The 14,342-nt window shown below is 39.5% G+C and overlaps 1 protein-coding gene across 1 annotated transcript in view; it reads left to right on the top strand.

The window, feature by feature from the left end:
• NYAP2 (neuronal tyrosine-phosphorylated phosphoinositide-3-kinase adaptor 2) overlaps nt 1–14,342 on the top strand; it is a 308,720-nt gene that overhangs the window by 241,874 nt on the left and 52,504 nt on the right. The window contains exon 7 of the mRNA XM_002712507.5: nt 14,150–14,253. Within this exon, the coding sequence (XP_002712553.2) occupies nt 14,150–14,253 (104 nt within the window). The remainder of the gene's footprint in view (nt 1–14,149; nt 14,254–14,342) is intronic.

The raw sequence follows: 14,342 nt of genomic DNA, 5'->3' as shown, positions 1-14,342 counted from the left end.
GAGGAACAAACCTTAAGATTACACACAATTATTGAAAACTGTCAACCTTTAATAATGTTTTTCTTCTTGGTAGCAATAAATGGGGTTTGAAATCATGTTGGTAAGCGCAAGGGATCACAAGAAAATACTGGTATCTGTAAACATACATATTTTAATGAATGAATATATAAATTGGGGTTTGTACATCTGTTCGTTCAGTCATGTATTCCTTTTGTGTTTATATTTTAGCAAAAGCTGATTCAGGCTCTACTCTGTGCCATGTATCGAACAAGTGCTAGAACATCAGGGAAGTATGGGATTTCAGAGCCTGAAATCCCAGTACATTTTTCTCATTGTTTTGAAGGGGATATGCTCGGTATCATAACAAACCAAGAACACTCATGTAATTTGTTCCCTGGCTGCAGGGAAGGGAATTCAAACAGGCTTCCTGGAGGAGGAGCCAGGCAAATGTAAGGAAATAAGGTATTCCTTGTAGCTCACTCACAGCAGTATAGGTGAGAAATACTTCCTTTTGGACCATGAACAAAACTCAATGAGAGTCAAGTTAAGGCACTGGGTTTGAGGATATTGTTATAGTAGGTAATTGAGACAAATACCATGGTCTGTTTGAATTTGCTCCCACCAATAAAATATTTTTTATTATTATTATATCATAATATGGGACAATGATGAATAAGTAGAACATTCTTAACACACAAAAAGTGAAAGTCAAAAGTGAAATTCCTCTCTCCCCCTTCTCCCTCACAATCCCACTTTTCAAAATATTATATGTAGCAGTCAGAGTCCTGTCTTCACAGTTTAATAAGTCCTTTGATAAGGACCACACTTTCTCTGTTCTCCATTGTGCTCATCTCTTATGCAACAGGAGCAACACACCAATCTGGCAGTTTGGGAATTTACTGTAATTTGAACTTCGCTGTAGGAGGTTGACTAACTTCCTGCTTGGCTTTGCTTCAGCCCCAGGCAGCTGTGGGCTTCAGTATCTACAGCCCTCTAGGCTGTCATTCTGTACAGTCTGCTTATGCACCAGCAGACACTTCTCCACATCTGCTCTCCTTCCAGTCCTAATTGGGTGCTTGGTTCCTTCCTTGGGGAACATTTGCCAGCTCCTGCGGCTCGATTCTTCTCACTGCTTTCTCACTCTGGAGTTTCATTCTCCCTTTCAGAATTCTAGTAGTAAACACATAACAGAATTCTCGTTTGGAGAGTAATGTCAGTCATTACCCCCTATAGCCCCACTTTTATTTCTCTGTGGAAAACTGTGACTTCATCTGGTTTGAGTTTGTGATCACTAGAGAAATTCTTTAATTTGTATTTCTCCTGATATTGATAGAACGGCTCTGAGACACAATCAGAAAAAGAGAACTGGGAGTGAGCTAACGATTTTAAACAACCAAAGCATGTTTTTATAGAGTTTCAATGTAAATAAAAACAGTTTAAAATGCAAAGGATAATTTCAAAATAATAGAAGATAATTACTCTCACATTCCAAGGCAAAAAGTTAGATCACAGGCTGAGCTTGCAAGGGAGGTGGTAAAAATGAATGTTGTCCTTAACTGAACTCCCATTTTTAGCCTAAGAAAGTGGTTTGAGGCTGAGAGTTAGAAACTTGATATTACAGAATTTTAGATAGCCTGTTTCTGGGGTGTGTGTGTGTGCTTGTACATACACATGTGTGATGAGCCTCCATCCCCAAAGGAGGAGGGAAAAAAGTGCTTCCCTAGTGGAAAATCAAAGGACAGAGACTTTATCACTTACCAAGTCTGATATTGTTTTAACAGTTTGGTGGACACAGCAGGAAAAACGTCTGAAAGATTGGCTGAATGGTCTATGATTACAGAGCAGAAAGCCGCTGGGCAAGCAACAATCCGACTGCAGATGATTGGTTCAAGATGTGTGTAAGGGTGTTTCTCCTGCATCTGCTTAGGTCTGGGACAGAAACTGCAGGGTGCCTAAGTGAGGGGACTGCCTGGAGAAGCAAAACCTTCTGAGACCTGACCCTGAGTACCTAGAGGATGCCTGGTGAGGGAGGGAAGACGAGAGCATACAGCCATGAGCCAGTCATGGGAGCCCTAAAGGTACACCTGCAAGCACCTCAGAGAGAGATCTTTAGTGTCAGGCACTGGCTACAGGCAGGGAGGGAGAGCCACCAGTTCACGCCCAGCCTCTCAACAACCTTCCTCACCCTCCCATCTCCTCCTCCCTCCTGTTTCTGCCCTAGGGAGAGCAGACATTGTGGAGGTCAAAGTGGGGGCAGACGGATAAGAACAGGCCCATTAGACAATGTCAGAGGCCATCTCATTTGCACCGGAAACGGGCCCAACCTTGAAATAGTGCTCCAAATCTTTATTACTAGAAGTAAATGGACATTAAAATTGGGACTTAAGTAACACTTTTTGCCACCTGAAGAAAATGAAAGATTTTTAATTATCAAAGTGCAAAGAGAAGTTCTGAGATTTAATCTAGGGCTTACATAAAGGGAAAGAAAAAAACACGATGCCCCCCCCCCCCCACCGCCAAGCAGGTTGGACCTGACATATGAAAGTAAAGGATAAAACACTTTTCTCATTGCATACAATGTCTTCTGGTTCAAAAGAACACTTAAATACACAAGTTTAAGGAAGACAGAATCTGGTGTAATTGCAAAATTTGCTCTGAGATTATTTCAATTTATATTTAACCTGAGTTATGTACTTTATCATATAAAATTGGTTAATTTTAAATAGTAATGGGATATCATTGCCTTTGGTTTAGTACTGTTGGATTTTTCACTGAACCATTATATTCTTATTCCCGTTTTCTTTGTCCCAGCAATATCAGACTAATATCTTGTATGTTTATGCCGTGCCTTAGCTTTAAATATATGCTTATATGTGTTGCCTCTTTTTTTTTTTTCACAGAAATCTACTTGGATGGGCATATATCATGCTCTGTTTCTATGACAGAATAGAGACAAACAGACAAATCAAGTTAACTGCCCAGTGACTCATTACTGTATAGTGGATTCAAATTACTATATGGACTTCAGGTTCTGAACCCTAATATGGCTTTCTTTCTGTGGTTTAATTAGGTTTGGTTTCTTTATTTTTACCTCCATACTCCTGATTTTGTTTGCTCTTTCATTCGTTCATCCATTTATTTATTCATATGTTTCACTCAGTATAAAATTATCAGCCATTGAATATATACCATTGGCAGAAATTGCTGTTGATGGCAAGAATAAAGCATGTACTTGCAATCCGTAAAGAAAGATTCTCAGGAAATCCACCCAACAGTTCATTTAGTGCATGGCCTGGGGACTAAGATCTCAGGTAAATCAAGAGGAAGAGCAATTAAGAATGAGGGCAGAGGGGTTGTCAGGACCCTGTAGTGCATTGATCCACATATAGAGAGGCCAAAACGAGAACAGGGAGGAAGTTGAGAAGCTGTATCTGTGATTTGAGTCTTACTTGAAGATGACGGGAAGCCACTTATGGATTTAAAAATAAAGGCTTGTGTGATCCAATTACAGGGCCAGCTAATTCATTATCATATGAAACCAAGAATAACAGAATTATGAAGATATGAATGCCACCCAAATAACTCACCTCCTAAATGCAGGGAAGAAATATTTGCTCTGCTCTAGTCCATGGAATCTTTCCATCCTTGCAACTAATTAAAAGGTGTTTATAACTGATTATGTCAGCATATAAAAAAAAAGTGAATTCTGGAGTACCTAGAAAAACAATGTTACACTTTGTTTTTGTTATTTTCAGGAAAAAAAATTCAACACTGGGGCAGATATTTAGCCTGCTGGTTAAGACCCCAGTTAAGATTCCATATCAGAGAGCCTGGTTCAAGTCCCAGCTTTAGCTATTGATTCCAGCTTCCAGCCAATGCTCTTACTGAGAAGCAGCTGGTGAAGGCTCAAGTAATAGGGTCCCTGTCATCCACATGGAAGATCTGGATTGAGTTTCTTGCTCTGGGGTCAACCTGACCAGACAGGTTGTGGGCATTTATGAATGAACCAACAGATAGGTGTTCTCCATCTGATTCTCTTTCTCTCTCTCTCTCACTCTTCCTGTTTCTCTGCCTCTCAAAAATTTAAAAATCAGCAGCCATAGTTTCAGCGCACCTGTGACAACAGTGCATACTAGAGGAGAAGATGACTTCTGGCTTCAAGGAAGGAACTTGATTTTGGTTGATTCTTTAAAAATGATTCATTATTTATTTGAAAAGGAGAGAGAGAGAGAGAGAGAGAGAGAGAGAGAGAGAGAAATCCCCTCCCCTGGTGTACTCCCCAAATGGCAGCAGTGGCCAGAGCCATGGTGGTTTGAACCTTTTAGCCAGGAACTCCATCTGGGTTTCCCATATGGGTGGCAGGGGCCCAAACACTTGAACTATTTTTTGGTGCTTCCCCAGGTGCATTAGCAAGGAGCTGGATCAGAAGTGGAGTAGTCAGGGCACCTTGCTAGTTGGCTTTACCCACTGAGCCACAAGACAGCCCGTTGGTTGATTTTATATAGTAATGGGATATCATTGCCCTTGATTTAGTACTGTTGGAGTTTTCACTAAACCATTATATTCTTATTCACATTTTCTTTGTCCCAGCAAGGAGGTTTGCTAAAGTTGCTGGAGCAATCTGGAGTTAAGGAATTTGGTGATAAGTATCCTGCCTTGAGCCACATATTGATTTCAACTCAGGGTCTTCTATAATTGATGAGATTTGCTAACTACTTATTATTATATTACCACTTTATATAAATATATTACATGTGCACATGCACATCTTTTTCCTTAAATTTGATTTTCATAAGACACATGCATGGAACATTATACTGTATTCTCTATGGATGCCCTGAACACTACTAATTCAAAAAATGCAACTTGATAGTAATTGCATTCTTGTTATAGAAATTCTGAATTTCCAACTTCTGTTTGATCCTATTGGAGGAACAATAATTAAGCAGCATCAGCAACTTAGATAATACAGAAGGTGCCTTCTCCTCACATGCTTCTCGGTAAAACTTTAATCCTACTTGAGAAGCATGAAGTCAATGGGCTGGCTTCAGTCCTGACTGCAGAGCAGACCACCGGAGCGTTTCACTGCAGGGAGCAGAGCTCCACCCAGAGTCATCTCAGAGGAGTGCAATCTGCATTGCTTCTAGTCAGCGGCTGTTGACTTTCCTTGGAAAGGCATGTGAATAGGAGTGCAGCAGCAGAACTCCCAGAGAATGCACTTCATGTGTCTGTAAAAAGCCACAGAAGATGTCGCAAAATAGCAGGCCCAGTCTGATTTAGGCCAGGCATGTACAGAGACTAGTTCTGGAAGCTGCGTAATCTGAACAGAATAGGAATCAAATAATGTTTCTACTGCCATCTTCTGCCCAAGACAGGAACTACAAAGTCCTAAACTTTTTTGTTAACCTTATGCTCAGTTGAAAACTAGTCAATGTATTTTAGCATATGTGACTGCAAACATAAAGAAGGAAAAGTAATGAAGAAAAATATCTTTTATGAATGTGAAATACACAATTCATATTTTAGGCTGTCTTCACTATTTAAAATATGATTTAGAGTAATATATTCAATTAATACTTATGAGAGATCTGTTTTAATGTTTTTCAGGGTACATTCAGTGGGAGAAGAAAGCAGCATGGCCCCTAATTCTGAAGGGGCAGAGAGTTTCACAAAGGAGGAAAGGGAGGGACAGACGATAGGAACAAGTTCCCCTGGCAGGGGTGAATAGCAAGACTAACCACCCTCCCAGGCAGGGGGTTTGAGGCCAACAGAAGGCTGTGAAGCAGAGGCAAGGTTGCAAATGAGGCTGCTTGTGCAAGCTGAGCCATGTGCACTGTTGCAAGGAAGCAGTTTGAACATTATTGGTGTAAGCAGGAGGAGCTGAAAGATTAGGTTTATCTTTAAATAATAATAGCTAACATTTCTTGAGATCATATGATGTTCCAGTCACTGTCATAAAATCTTTGTTTATTATCTTACTTGATTTTTATAATAATCTTATGACATATGCCTTTGTTTTTTCTTATTTTACCTGTGAGCAAACTGAAGTTCAGCAAAGTCAAGCAAACATCCTTGGTCTCTAAGTGATGAGTTTTGCATGTTGAACGACTGCAGAAGTGTGAACTCAGCTCTGACCTGCTGACTTGGGTCACATGTCTACCCCTGACCCAATCAGTGAGACCAGGAAGATGGGTTGATTGATTGGACAGAACTGAGTCAAGTCATAAGACCACTGTGGGGGCTGAAGTTGATTTCAACCCTTCCTATGGAACCCTAAGACCTGAGATACCTGGTGATATTATTCCCTAAAGGAAAAGCAAATTACCATTCTAGAAAAAGAAGAAATAATGGATTCTAGACAGGAAAAATGGTAGATGCTTATTATCTCTACTAAAGTTTATTTAAAAAATTTTTTGCAGTTTTTAACCATGTTCAGAATTTTTATTGATAAGTTTTAAAAATGTTAGTAAGTAAAAATACTTGAGTTATGCATAATCCTATCTACATGATTACAAAAGTAAAGCACAAAATGCTGACTGGGAAGGAGGAATGAAAAAAATGACCTTAGTAAACTAGCTCATGATCAATCAAGGGTGTCTTTAGGTCATTTCAATTATTCTACACATTTAATTTATGAGCATCAAAGAAATCAATGAATGAACCTTGGAGCTTACTTCTTACTACAGTTGATGAAAATGTGCCCTGAGTGTTGGGATATCTTCCCTGAGGTCCCACTGGCAGATAATAGCTTTTCGTGGACTTTGCCTTGGAGATTTTTCTAGGGCAGCATTTCTCAACTGGTGGTTCCCAAATCTCTTGGAGCTTTAAAAAGGTTTCCAATCATTTTTGCACAGAGGCATGGTATTTCTCCCCGTTTCAATGTGTTCTTGAAAGACTCAACTGGAAAATTAATCATATAAAAATTTATCATTTGAAAACTCTTTGAAGACTCACAGACTGCATACAGCTATGGTTCTCAGATTCTGGGCCTCAGTACAATTTTTTGTTTTTAAAATTATTGAGGACAAGCCGGCGCCGCAGCTCACTAGGCTAATCCTCCGCCTAGCGGCGCCGGCACACCGGGTTCTAGTCCCGGTCAGGGCGCCGGATTCTGTCCCGATTGCCCCTCTTCCAGGCCAGCTCTCTGCTGTGGCCAGGGAGTGCAGTGGAGGATGGCCCAGGTGCTTGGGCCCTGCACCCCATGGGAGACCAGGAGAAGCACCTGGCTCCTGGCTCCTGCCATCGGATCGGCCGCGCCGGCCGCAGCGCGCCAACCGCGGCGGCCATTGGAGGGTGAACCAACGGCAAAGGAAGACCTTTCTCTCTGTCTCTCTCTCTCACTGTCCACTCTGCCTGTCAAAAAAAAAAAAAAATTATTGAGGACCCCACAAGTACTTTCCTTTATGTGAGCTAAGTCCAACAATGTTTATCATATTGGAAATTAAAATCAAGAATTTAAAAATTATCTAGTTATTAAAAAATAAATACATTACTTTTTTTATTAAATGTCCTTTTTTACAATTTTTTTAACAGGCAGAGTGGACAGTGAGAGAGAGAGAGACAGAGAGAAATGTCTTCCTTTTCCGTTGGTTCACCCCACAATGGCCGCTGCCGCCGGCACACTGCGGCCGGCGCTCGGTGCTGATCTGAAGCCAGGAGCCAAGTGCTTCTCCTGGTCTCCCATGTGGGTGCAGGGCCCAAGGACTTGGGCCATCCTCCACTGCACTCCCTGGCCACAGCAGAGAGCTGGATTGGAAGAGGAGCAACTGGGACCAGAACCGGCGTCCATATGGGATGCTGGTGCTTCAGGCCAGGGCTTTAACCCACTGCACCACAGTGCCAGCCCCAGCACATTTTAAAGAAAAGGGCATCTTAAAGAAAAATAGCTTTATTTTCTAAAAGCATAACAAAATAATATGCAGAACGAGCTTGTTTTACATTTGTAATAATCTCTTTCATGTCCAACAACAACATATAGATTCTCATATCTGTTTTGAACTCAGTCTACTGAGAGATATTGCACATGATGGGAATCTGGTCTTACACAAATGTATAGTTGAAAAAACAGTAATTTTTAGATTATCTTTTTCCTATAGTTTGGATATTCTCCTTAAAACTCTTCCAAAACTCAGTGAGTAGTGGTTTCTTAAAGACTAGTTGTAACATTAGCAGCATGTTTATAAATACATACTCTCTTGTATTAAACTTCATTGGTTTGGGTTTGTATTTGGTACAGTGTCTTTTGACACCATTTGGAACACCCATTTACCATATCAAAGTGCCTGCGTTCAAGTCCAGGATCTGCTTCTGATTTTGACTTCCTGCAAGTGTGCACCCTGGGAGGCAGCAGGCAATGGCTCAAGTGCTTGGATTCCTGCCACCCATAGTTCCTGGCTCCTGGCTTTGGCCTGGCCCAGATCCAGCTGTTGCAGACATTTGGGGAGTGAATCAGCAGGTGGAAAGTCTGTGTCTCTCACTGTCTTTCAAATAATAAAATTTAAAAAAAATGGTATATATTGAATTGTAAAGTGCAGTCTTTTAGCCGTCATGATTTATAAAACCATATGTGTAGAAAATATCATTTAGTTGAATAGTGTGAATCTTCTATATGCTAAAGCATTTCATTATAAATATCAAATATCACATTTATTAATATCAGTGAAGCCTTTAAGGATTAGGATACTTTCCAGCTCACACTGATAGATACAAAGTTTTCAACATTTTAAGTTTTGCTTGAAAGTTCATTTGTCATCATCAAAAATACTGCCAATTGCCTTCCTTGAAGCACTAGACTCACTTCATTCATTTTCAAGAAAATATTTGCCAAATATCTAAGTCTAATGTCATTGAAAATATGTGAGTATCAGCAGTGTTTGGTGCTACTGCTTGTATGTATCTGCTAAGGTGACAGCAGACTTATGCACTGCTTTTGGACATTTAATACATTGTCAACATAGTGAAAAGGCAAATAATATCTTAGAATCTTTTTTAAAAAGATTTATTTATTTATTTGAAGGGTAGTGTTACAGAGAGAAGGAGAGACAGAGAGAAAGAGAGAGAGAGATCTTCCATCCGCTGGTCACTGCCCAAATGGCTACAGTGGCAAAGGCTGTGCCAGGCTGAAGCCAGGAGCCAGGAGTTTCTTCCGGGTCTCCCACACAGGTGCAGGAGCCTAGGGACCTGGGCCATCTTCTACTGCTCTCCCAGGCCATAAGAGAGCTGGATAGGAAGTGAAGCAACCGGGACTCCAACTGGCACCCATATGGGATGCCAACGCTGTGGGCTGAGGTTTAACCCATTGCACAACAGCAGTGGCCCCTAGTATCTTAGAAATTTTATGAAAATAGATTTGATCTTATGCCCCACGCCCACAAGGGTCTTTGAGACCCCAGAAATTGTGCTGTAAAATGAATAAGCACAGCCATCATTGGTGATCAGAATGGAATTCCCTGGCGTGGACAATTTGATCATGTAAAATCTTAGAATAGTCTTATTCCTAGCTTAATATTTTGCTTAATGTGTGTATAGTAGGCAGTTGGTTCAGGGTAAAGAGTAAAGTACATGGCTTTTGAAGTAGAACGTATTAATTAGGATCATAAAAGTTATAAACATAGTCACACTTTCCTCCCAAGATGTTTACTTTTTAATAAACTACAAAAACCAGTGTTATAAAGAAAAAGTGCCTGGGCCGGTGTTGTGGTATGGTTGAGAAAGCCATGGCCTGGGATGCTGGCATCTCATATTAAGTGCCGGTTCTTGTCCCAGATGCTCCACTTCTGATCCAGTTCCTTCCTAATGGCCTGGGAAAAGCAGTGGGAAATGGTACAAGTGTTTGGATCCCACAACCCATGTGGAAGACCTAGAAGAAGCTCCTGGTTTCTGGCTTCCTCCTGGCCCAGACCTGGCCATTGTGCCCCTCTGGGAAATGAACCAGCAGATGGAAGCTCGTTCTCTCTTTCTCTCTCTGCCTCTTCCCTGTCTCTCTGTAACTCTTTAAAGTAAATAAATAAATCTTTAAAAAAATGAAAAAGTGCCATTACTGTTACAGCAGATCTTGACTTTCATTTATTGGAAGGAGATTTTCACATCAGCATGTTGGGGAATAACAGAATTCAAGCCTGGCATTCCCTTTTTCTTATTCAGAAGTAAAATATAACATATGTCAAATTGTTTCTGTCATGCACTCATTCCTAATATCAGGAGCTGAAAAGTTTTGTTGCTTTTATTTATTTCATTTTTGATGCTGTAACACAAAGTGAAAGGATATCTCCATGATGTTATACGGTTGTTCCCAATGTGAAAAATCATCATATGTCTTTGGCTTTTCCTTGTTGAATGATTTTAGAGATAATTAAGGAGCATATTTTACTTGTTAAGTAAAAAAAATGTTGGTTTGTACACATATACTTTAATTTGCTTTTCATGCAACATATTTTTGAAAATAAAAACTTATTTTCATATTCAACTGAAGTGATGAGAATCCTAAGGATATTTCAGATATAAATTACTGTGGAAGAAGCTGTCAAATTTAAAAATTTGTTAATAGTGAAGTGCACTGGGTGCCATGAAGGAAACCAGCTGTACATCGCAGCATCTCGGGCATCCTCATGCAATAATGCATTGTATATGGAGTTCCCTTATCTCCCACCTTCTTATGTAGAAAGTACATAAATGCATTTATGTACTTTCTACATAAGAAGGTGGGAGATAAGGGAACTCCATATTTTTCAGAGCACGAGGAGGAATAGAGGAATAGAGGAATACTACAGTATTCCCAACATGACATGTATGTGTTCCTCTTTCTGTTCTGTACAAAAGCCCCTATAATTCTCTGTGTCAATTGCTGCGTCATGATCTACCCTCCAGTCGCCACCAGTTTTTCTACCATTTAAGTTTTCACCAGAACTTCAGTATTCTCAAGAAGAATTATCAGTTGCACCAGCACCAGTGGTTTTATTATCTGATCCTTCAGGCAATGCTACCATTTCACTGAATGCGAACAGGATATTGAAAATCTCTCAAAGCTTTGCAAGTGTTGGCTGCCTCCTGAGAGGAAAACACTGCAGAAGCTGGAGGAGAGAGAGAATATATACTTGTGAATCCTGCTCCTTCCTTGCTTCTCCATGGTCACAAGGTGAACGCAGCACTGATAGCAATGTTCAGATTTTTTCAAATCTTTTCAGCACCACAGTCATAATGACTAGGATCAGAACTTCTCAAGAATCTTTGAAAATGCTGTATATTTTTTAAATGTGGCAACAAAATTCTAAAAAACAAAAAGCCACACAAACATTAGTGAATATTTAATTTAAACAGCACAAAATATGGCATGAGGTCAACTTAATTTATTTTAAGCTTAGTATTAAAAGAATTTCATACCATGCCAAACAATCTCTAGATCGTTCAATTCTCCAAAAAATCCAAAATATGTGTAATTATTGTCCAGAAATCCTATATAATCATTAACTGGGTTACTCACAGTCCAATCATTTTAAAGCAGAAATATAAAAATTTATTCAAAATATATGCAGAAAAATATTACATTTACTGTAAGATTTAGGGGCATCTTAATGTTTGTTTCAATGTGTGATGGAACCTTTGAAACACTATAGCCATACAACTATACAGTCCTCTGGAGCTGTGCAAAGATAGTGATTGAGAACAGGCATTTCTCTTTATGAAGGCAGATAAATCCAGTACTCATAATAGTAGGGGATGCTTTGAAGGTTACTATGTAACAACATTGAGGAACACAATCCTGGACCAAAATCCAATTCACGGTAAACAAAAAATAAAAAGTACTTATCTTAAAAAAATCTAAAGCAATGAAAGTTTGTGTCCATTAAGAGCAAAAAATGAGAACTAATGAATAAAACCCTGTCCAATATGCATCGTTTAATAAAAGTTTGATGATGGTGGTGAGTGACTGACCAGGAATCATCTCATCATAATGTCTTAATAATGGTTGACTCCAATGAGTTAAAATGAGTGTCTCCTTCCTCCTTTTCTTTCTTTCTTCTTCCCATTACTCCTCCTCCTTCTACTCCTCCTCATCATCGTCTTCATCCTCTGCTGCTGTTACTCCTCCCCCTCATCCTTCTCCCTCCCCTCCTTCTTCTTTCTCATTCTCTTAATCAATTATTGTATTACATGCTTGTTTTTTCTTGTACTCTTTATATTTGATCTTCACTGAAATCGCACAATGTCAAATTTTACTTCTAGAATGTCATGGATAGAGTTTTCAAAAAAAAAAAAAGATTCTTTTCCTTAGATAAAATAAGAATGGATGTCTTCGGGTTCATAGTTAAACTCCTGCTGATGATTTTTCTGGGAGGAGGAGAGCTCTTAGGTTGCTTTACAGACAGATGCCTATTTTCAGACTTGCCAAAGTTATGACAATTTTATATTACAATATAGGCACAAAAATAATGAAATGAACCAATAACTTGGTTTTCATCATGAGAATTGTGAATGGCCTTGTGTCCAGAAAACACTGGGGCTCAAAATCAAAGAAGAGTCTAGGGAGAGGGCAGAGCTACAGGAATCTATATGTAATTCAAGAGGGAAAAGATTAGTTTAAACACCACAAGAATGCTGTTTTCTAAGGGATCAAATGCAGAGAGAAAGGATGAGGCAACAGAGATACGGCCAAAAGGACACAGAGAGAAAAGAGGTGAAGACATCCATGAGAGAGAATATAGTCAACTTCATGAAATGTGGAAGCAAAGATTAAAAGTATCTGTGCAATACATATTCAAGTGTGTGTGTACATGAGTGTGTACAGGGGAGGGGACAGCCAACATTCACTAAAAATACTTGTTAATTGCCAGGCATTTTCCTCTGAACTTTCCCTGTAATTTTTTTTCTCCTTTTTTGCCTACCATTAACTCAGTACTTCTCTGCTCTTCTGCATAATAGGATATTTCATTATTTCTATTACTTTACGACATATAAAGAATAAAAGGAATGAAACTAGATTGTGAAATTCTTTTGACTTCTGTGTAGGTTAAAATATACCTGTGGATCCAAAGTCATTCCCTCTGCAGCTTTTGTCACCTACTTAACTCCACTGGCAGGTGTTGAATACTGCAGGTTCCTTAGGGTCTTGCCCTCCTTAACTCCCTGGAACACAGTGGATACTCTTGATAAATATGTCAGGGTACTTTGTACTTCTCCTTTCTACACATTGCCCAATTTTCAGCAAATAATTTTAGGTTTATTATCTGTGTCCACTGATAAAATATAATTTCATTTGAATACAGGCAAGGCAATTGCTATCTTCCTTATGTCCATATCCTTTTGTAACTTGTGTGGTGCATTGCATTTGGCAGGTCTTTGATAAGTATTTGCTGAAGGTACAAAGAATAAATAAACTTTGCAAGTTTTACCATCCACAAACAACATAGAACTGTCCCTTCAAGGCATGTTGGTTCCTCCAATAAATGCTCTTCTACTGCCCTATCTGTAATCCCACCAAGAGGGTTCATCGCATTGGCAATGACATCACTAAGCACATCACTTGTTATTTAATGTCTGTTCCTAGATAGACTGAACTTTCACAGGCAATGATGGATTTTGGTCACTACTGTCAATGTTCTGGCTCACAGTAGGTATTAAATAATGTAATGGTCTTATAAAATAGCTTTTAAATTTGAAGCAAATAGATATTAGTTAGGGATGTCTTACAGTGAAACATGATAAAAGTAGTCATGGAAGAAAAGAAGGAAGGGTGGATTTGGAGAGGGTTGGTAAGATATTTTATGATGCATGAGTCCTGTGGACCAAAACTGAATCATAAAGCATCAAAAGTAATCATGTTGCTTCCTTTTCCCTTCATGTGATATTCTTGCTCCAGTAATTACACCACAGAAACCAATCTTAAAGGGGGTGCAAGGGCAAAGGAATGAGGAGACTTGGCATCTGGAGATTTGTTCATTATTCTCCAGGAGTCGAAGTATCCATAGGCTCCTGTTAAGACTCAGTTGTGGTGAACTTGTTTCATCATCTGCCAATTATTAACAAACATCATAAATATCTTGTACAGTTCTAAAACTTGTAGCAAAACAAAACGAAACAAAACAGACCAAAATCCATTTCATCATTGCAGATGCTGCTTGGCTAATATTTTATCTTTGCTCCTTATTCACAGAACCTAAAGTGAGCTGCAAATTAGGCCGGTCTGCGTCCACATCAGGTGTGCCTCCTCCATCAGTAACTCCTCTCAGGCAAGCCAGTGACCTGCACCAGAGCCAGGTACCATCATCGTTAGCCAATCGTGATTGACTTCCTGTGATGCCACATGCCAAATGCTTCCCACCTCTGTCTGTCGTGTGTTGCTGTAG

Source organism: Oryctolagus cuniculus, chromosome 3 (assembly GCF_964237555.1).
Source record: "Oryctolagus cuniculus chromosome 3, mOryCun1.1, whole genome shotgun sequence".
Lineage (NCBI taxonomy): Eukaryota > Metazoa > Chordata > Mammalia > Lagomorpha > Leporidae > Oryctolagus > Oryctolagus cuniculus.
Note: the sequence above shows the minus strand (reverse complement) of the source record. Positions and strands in the feature narration are given on the sequence as shown.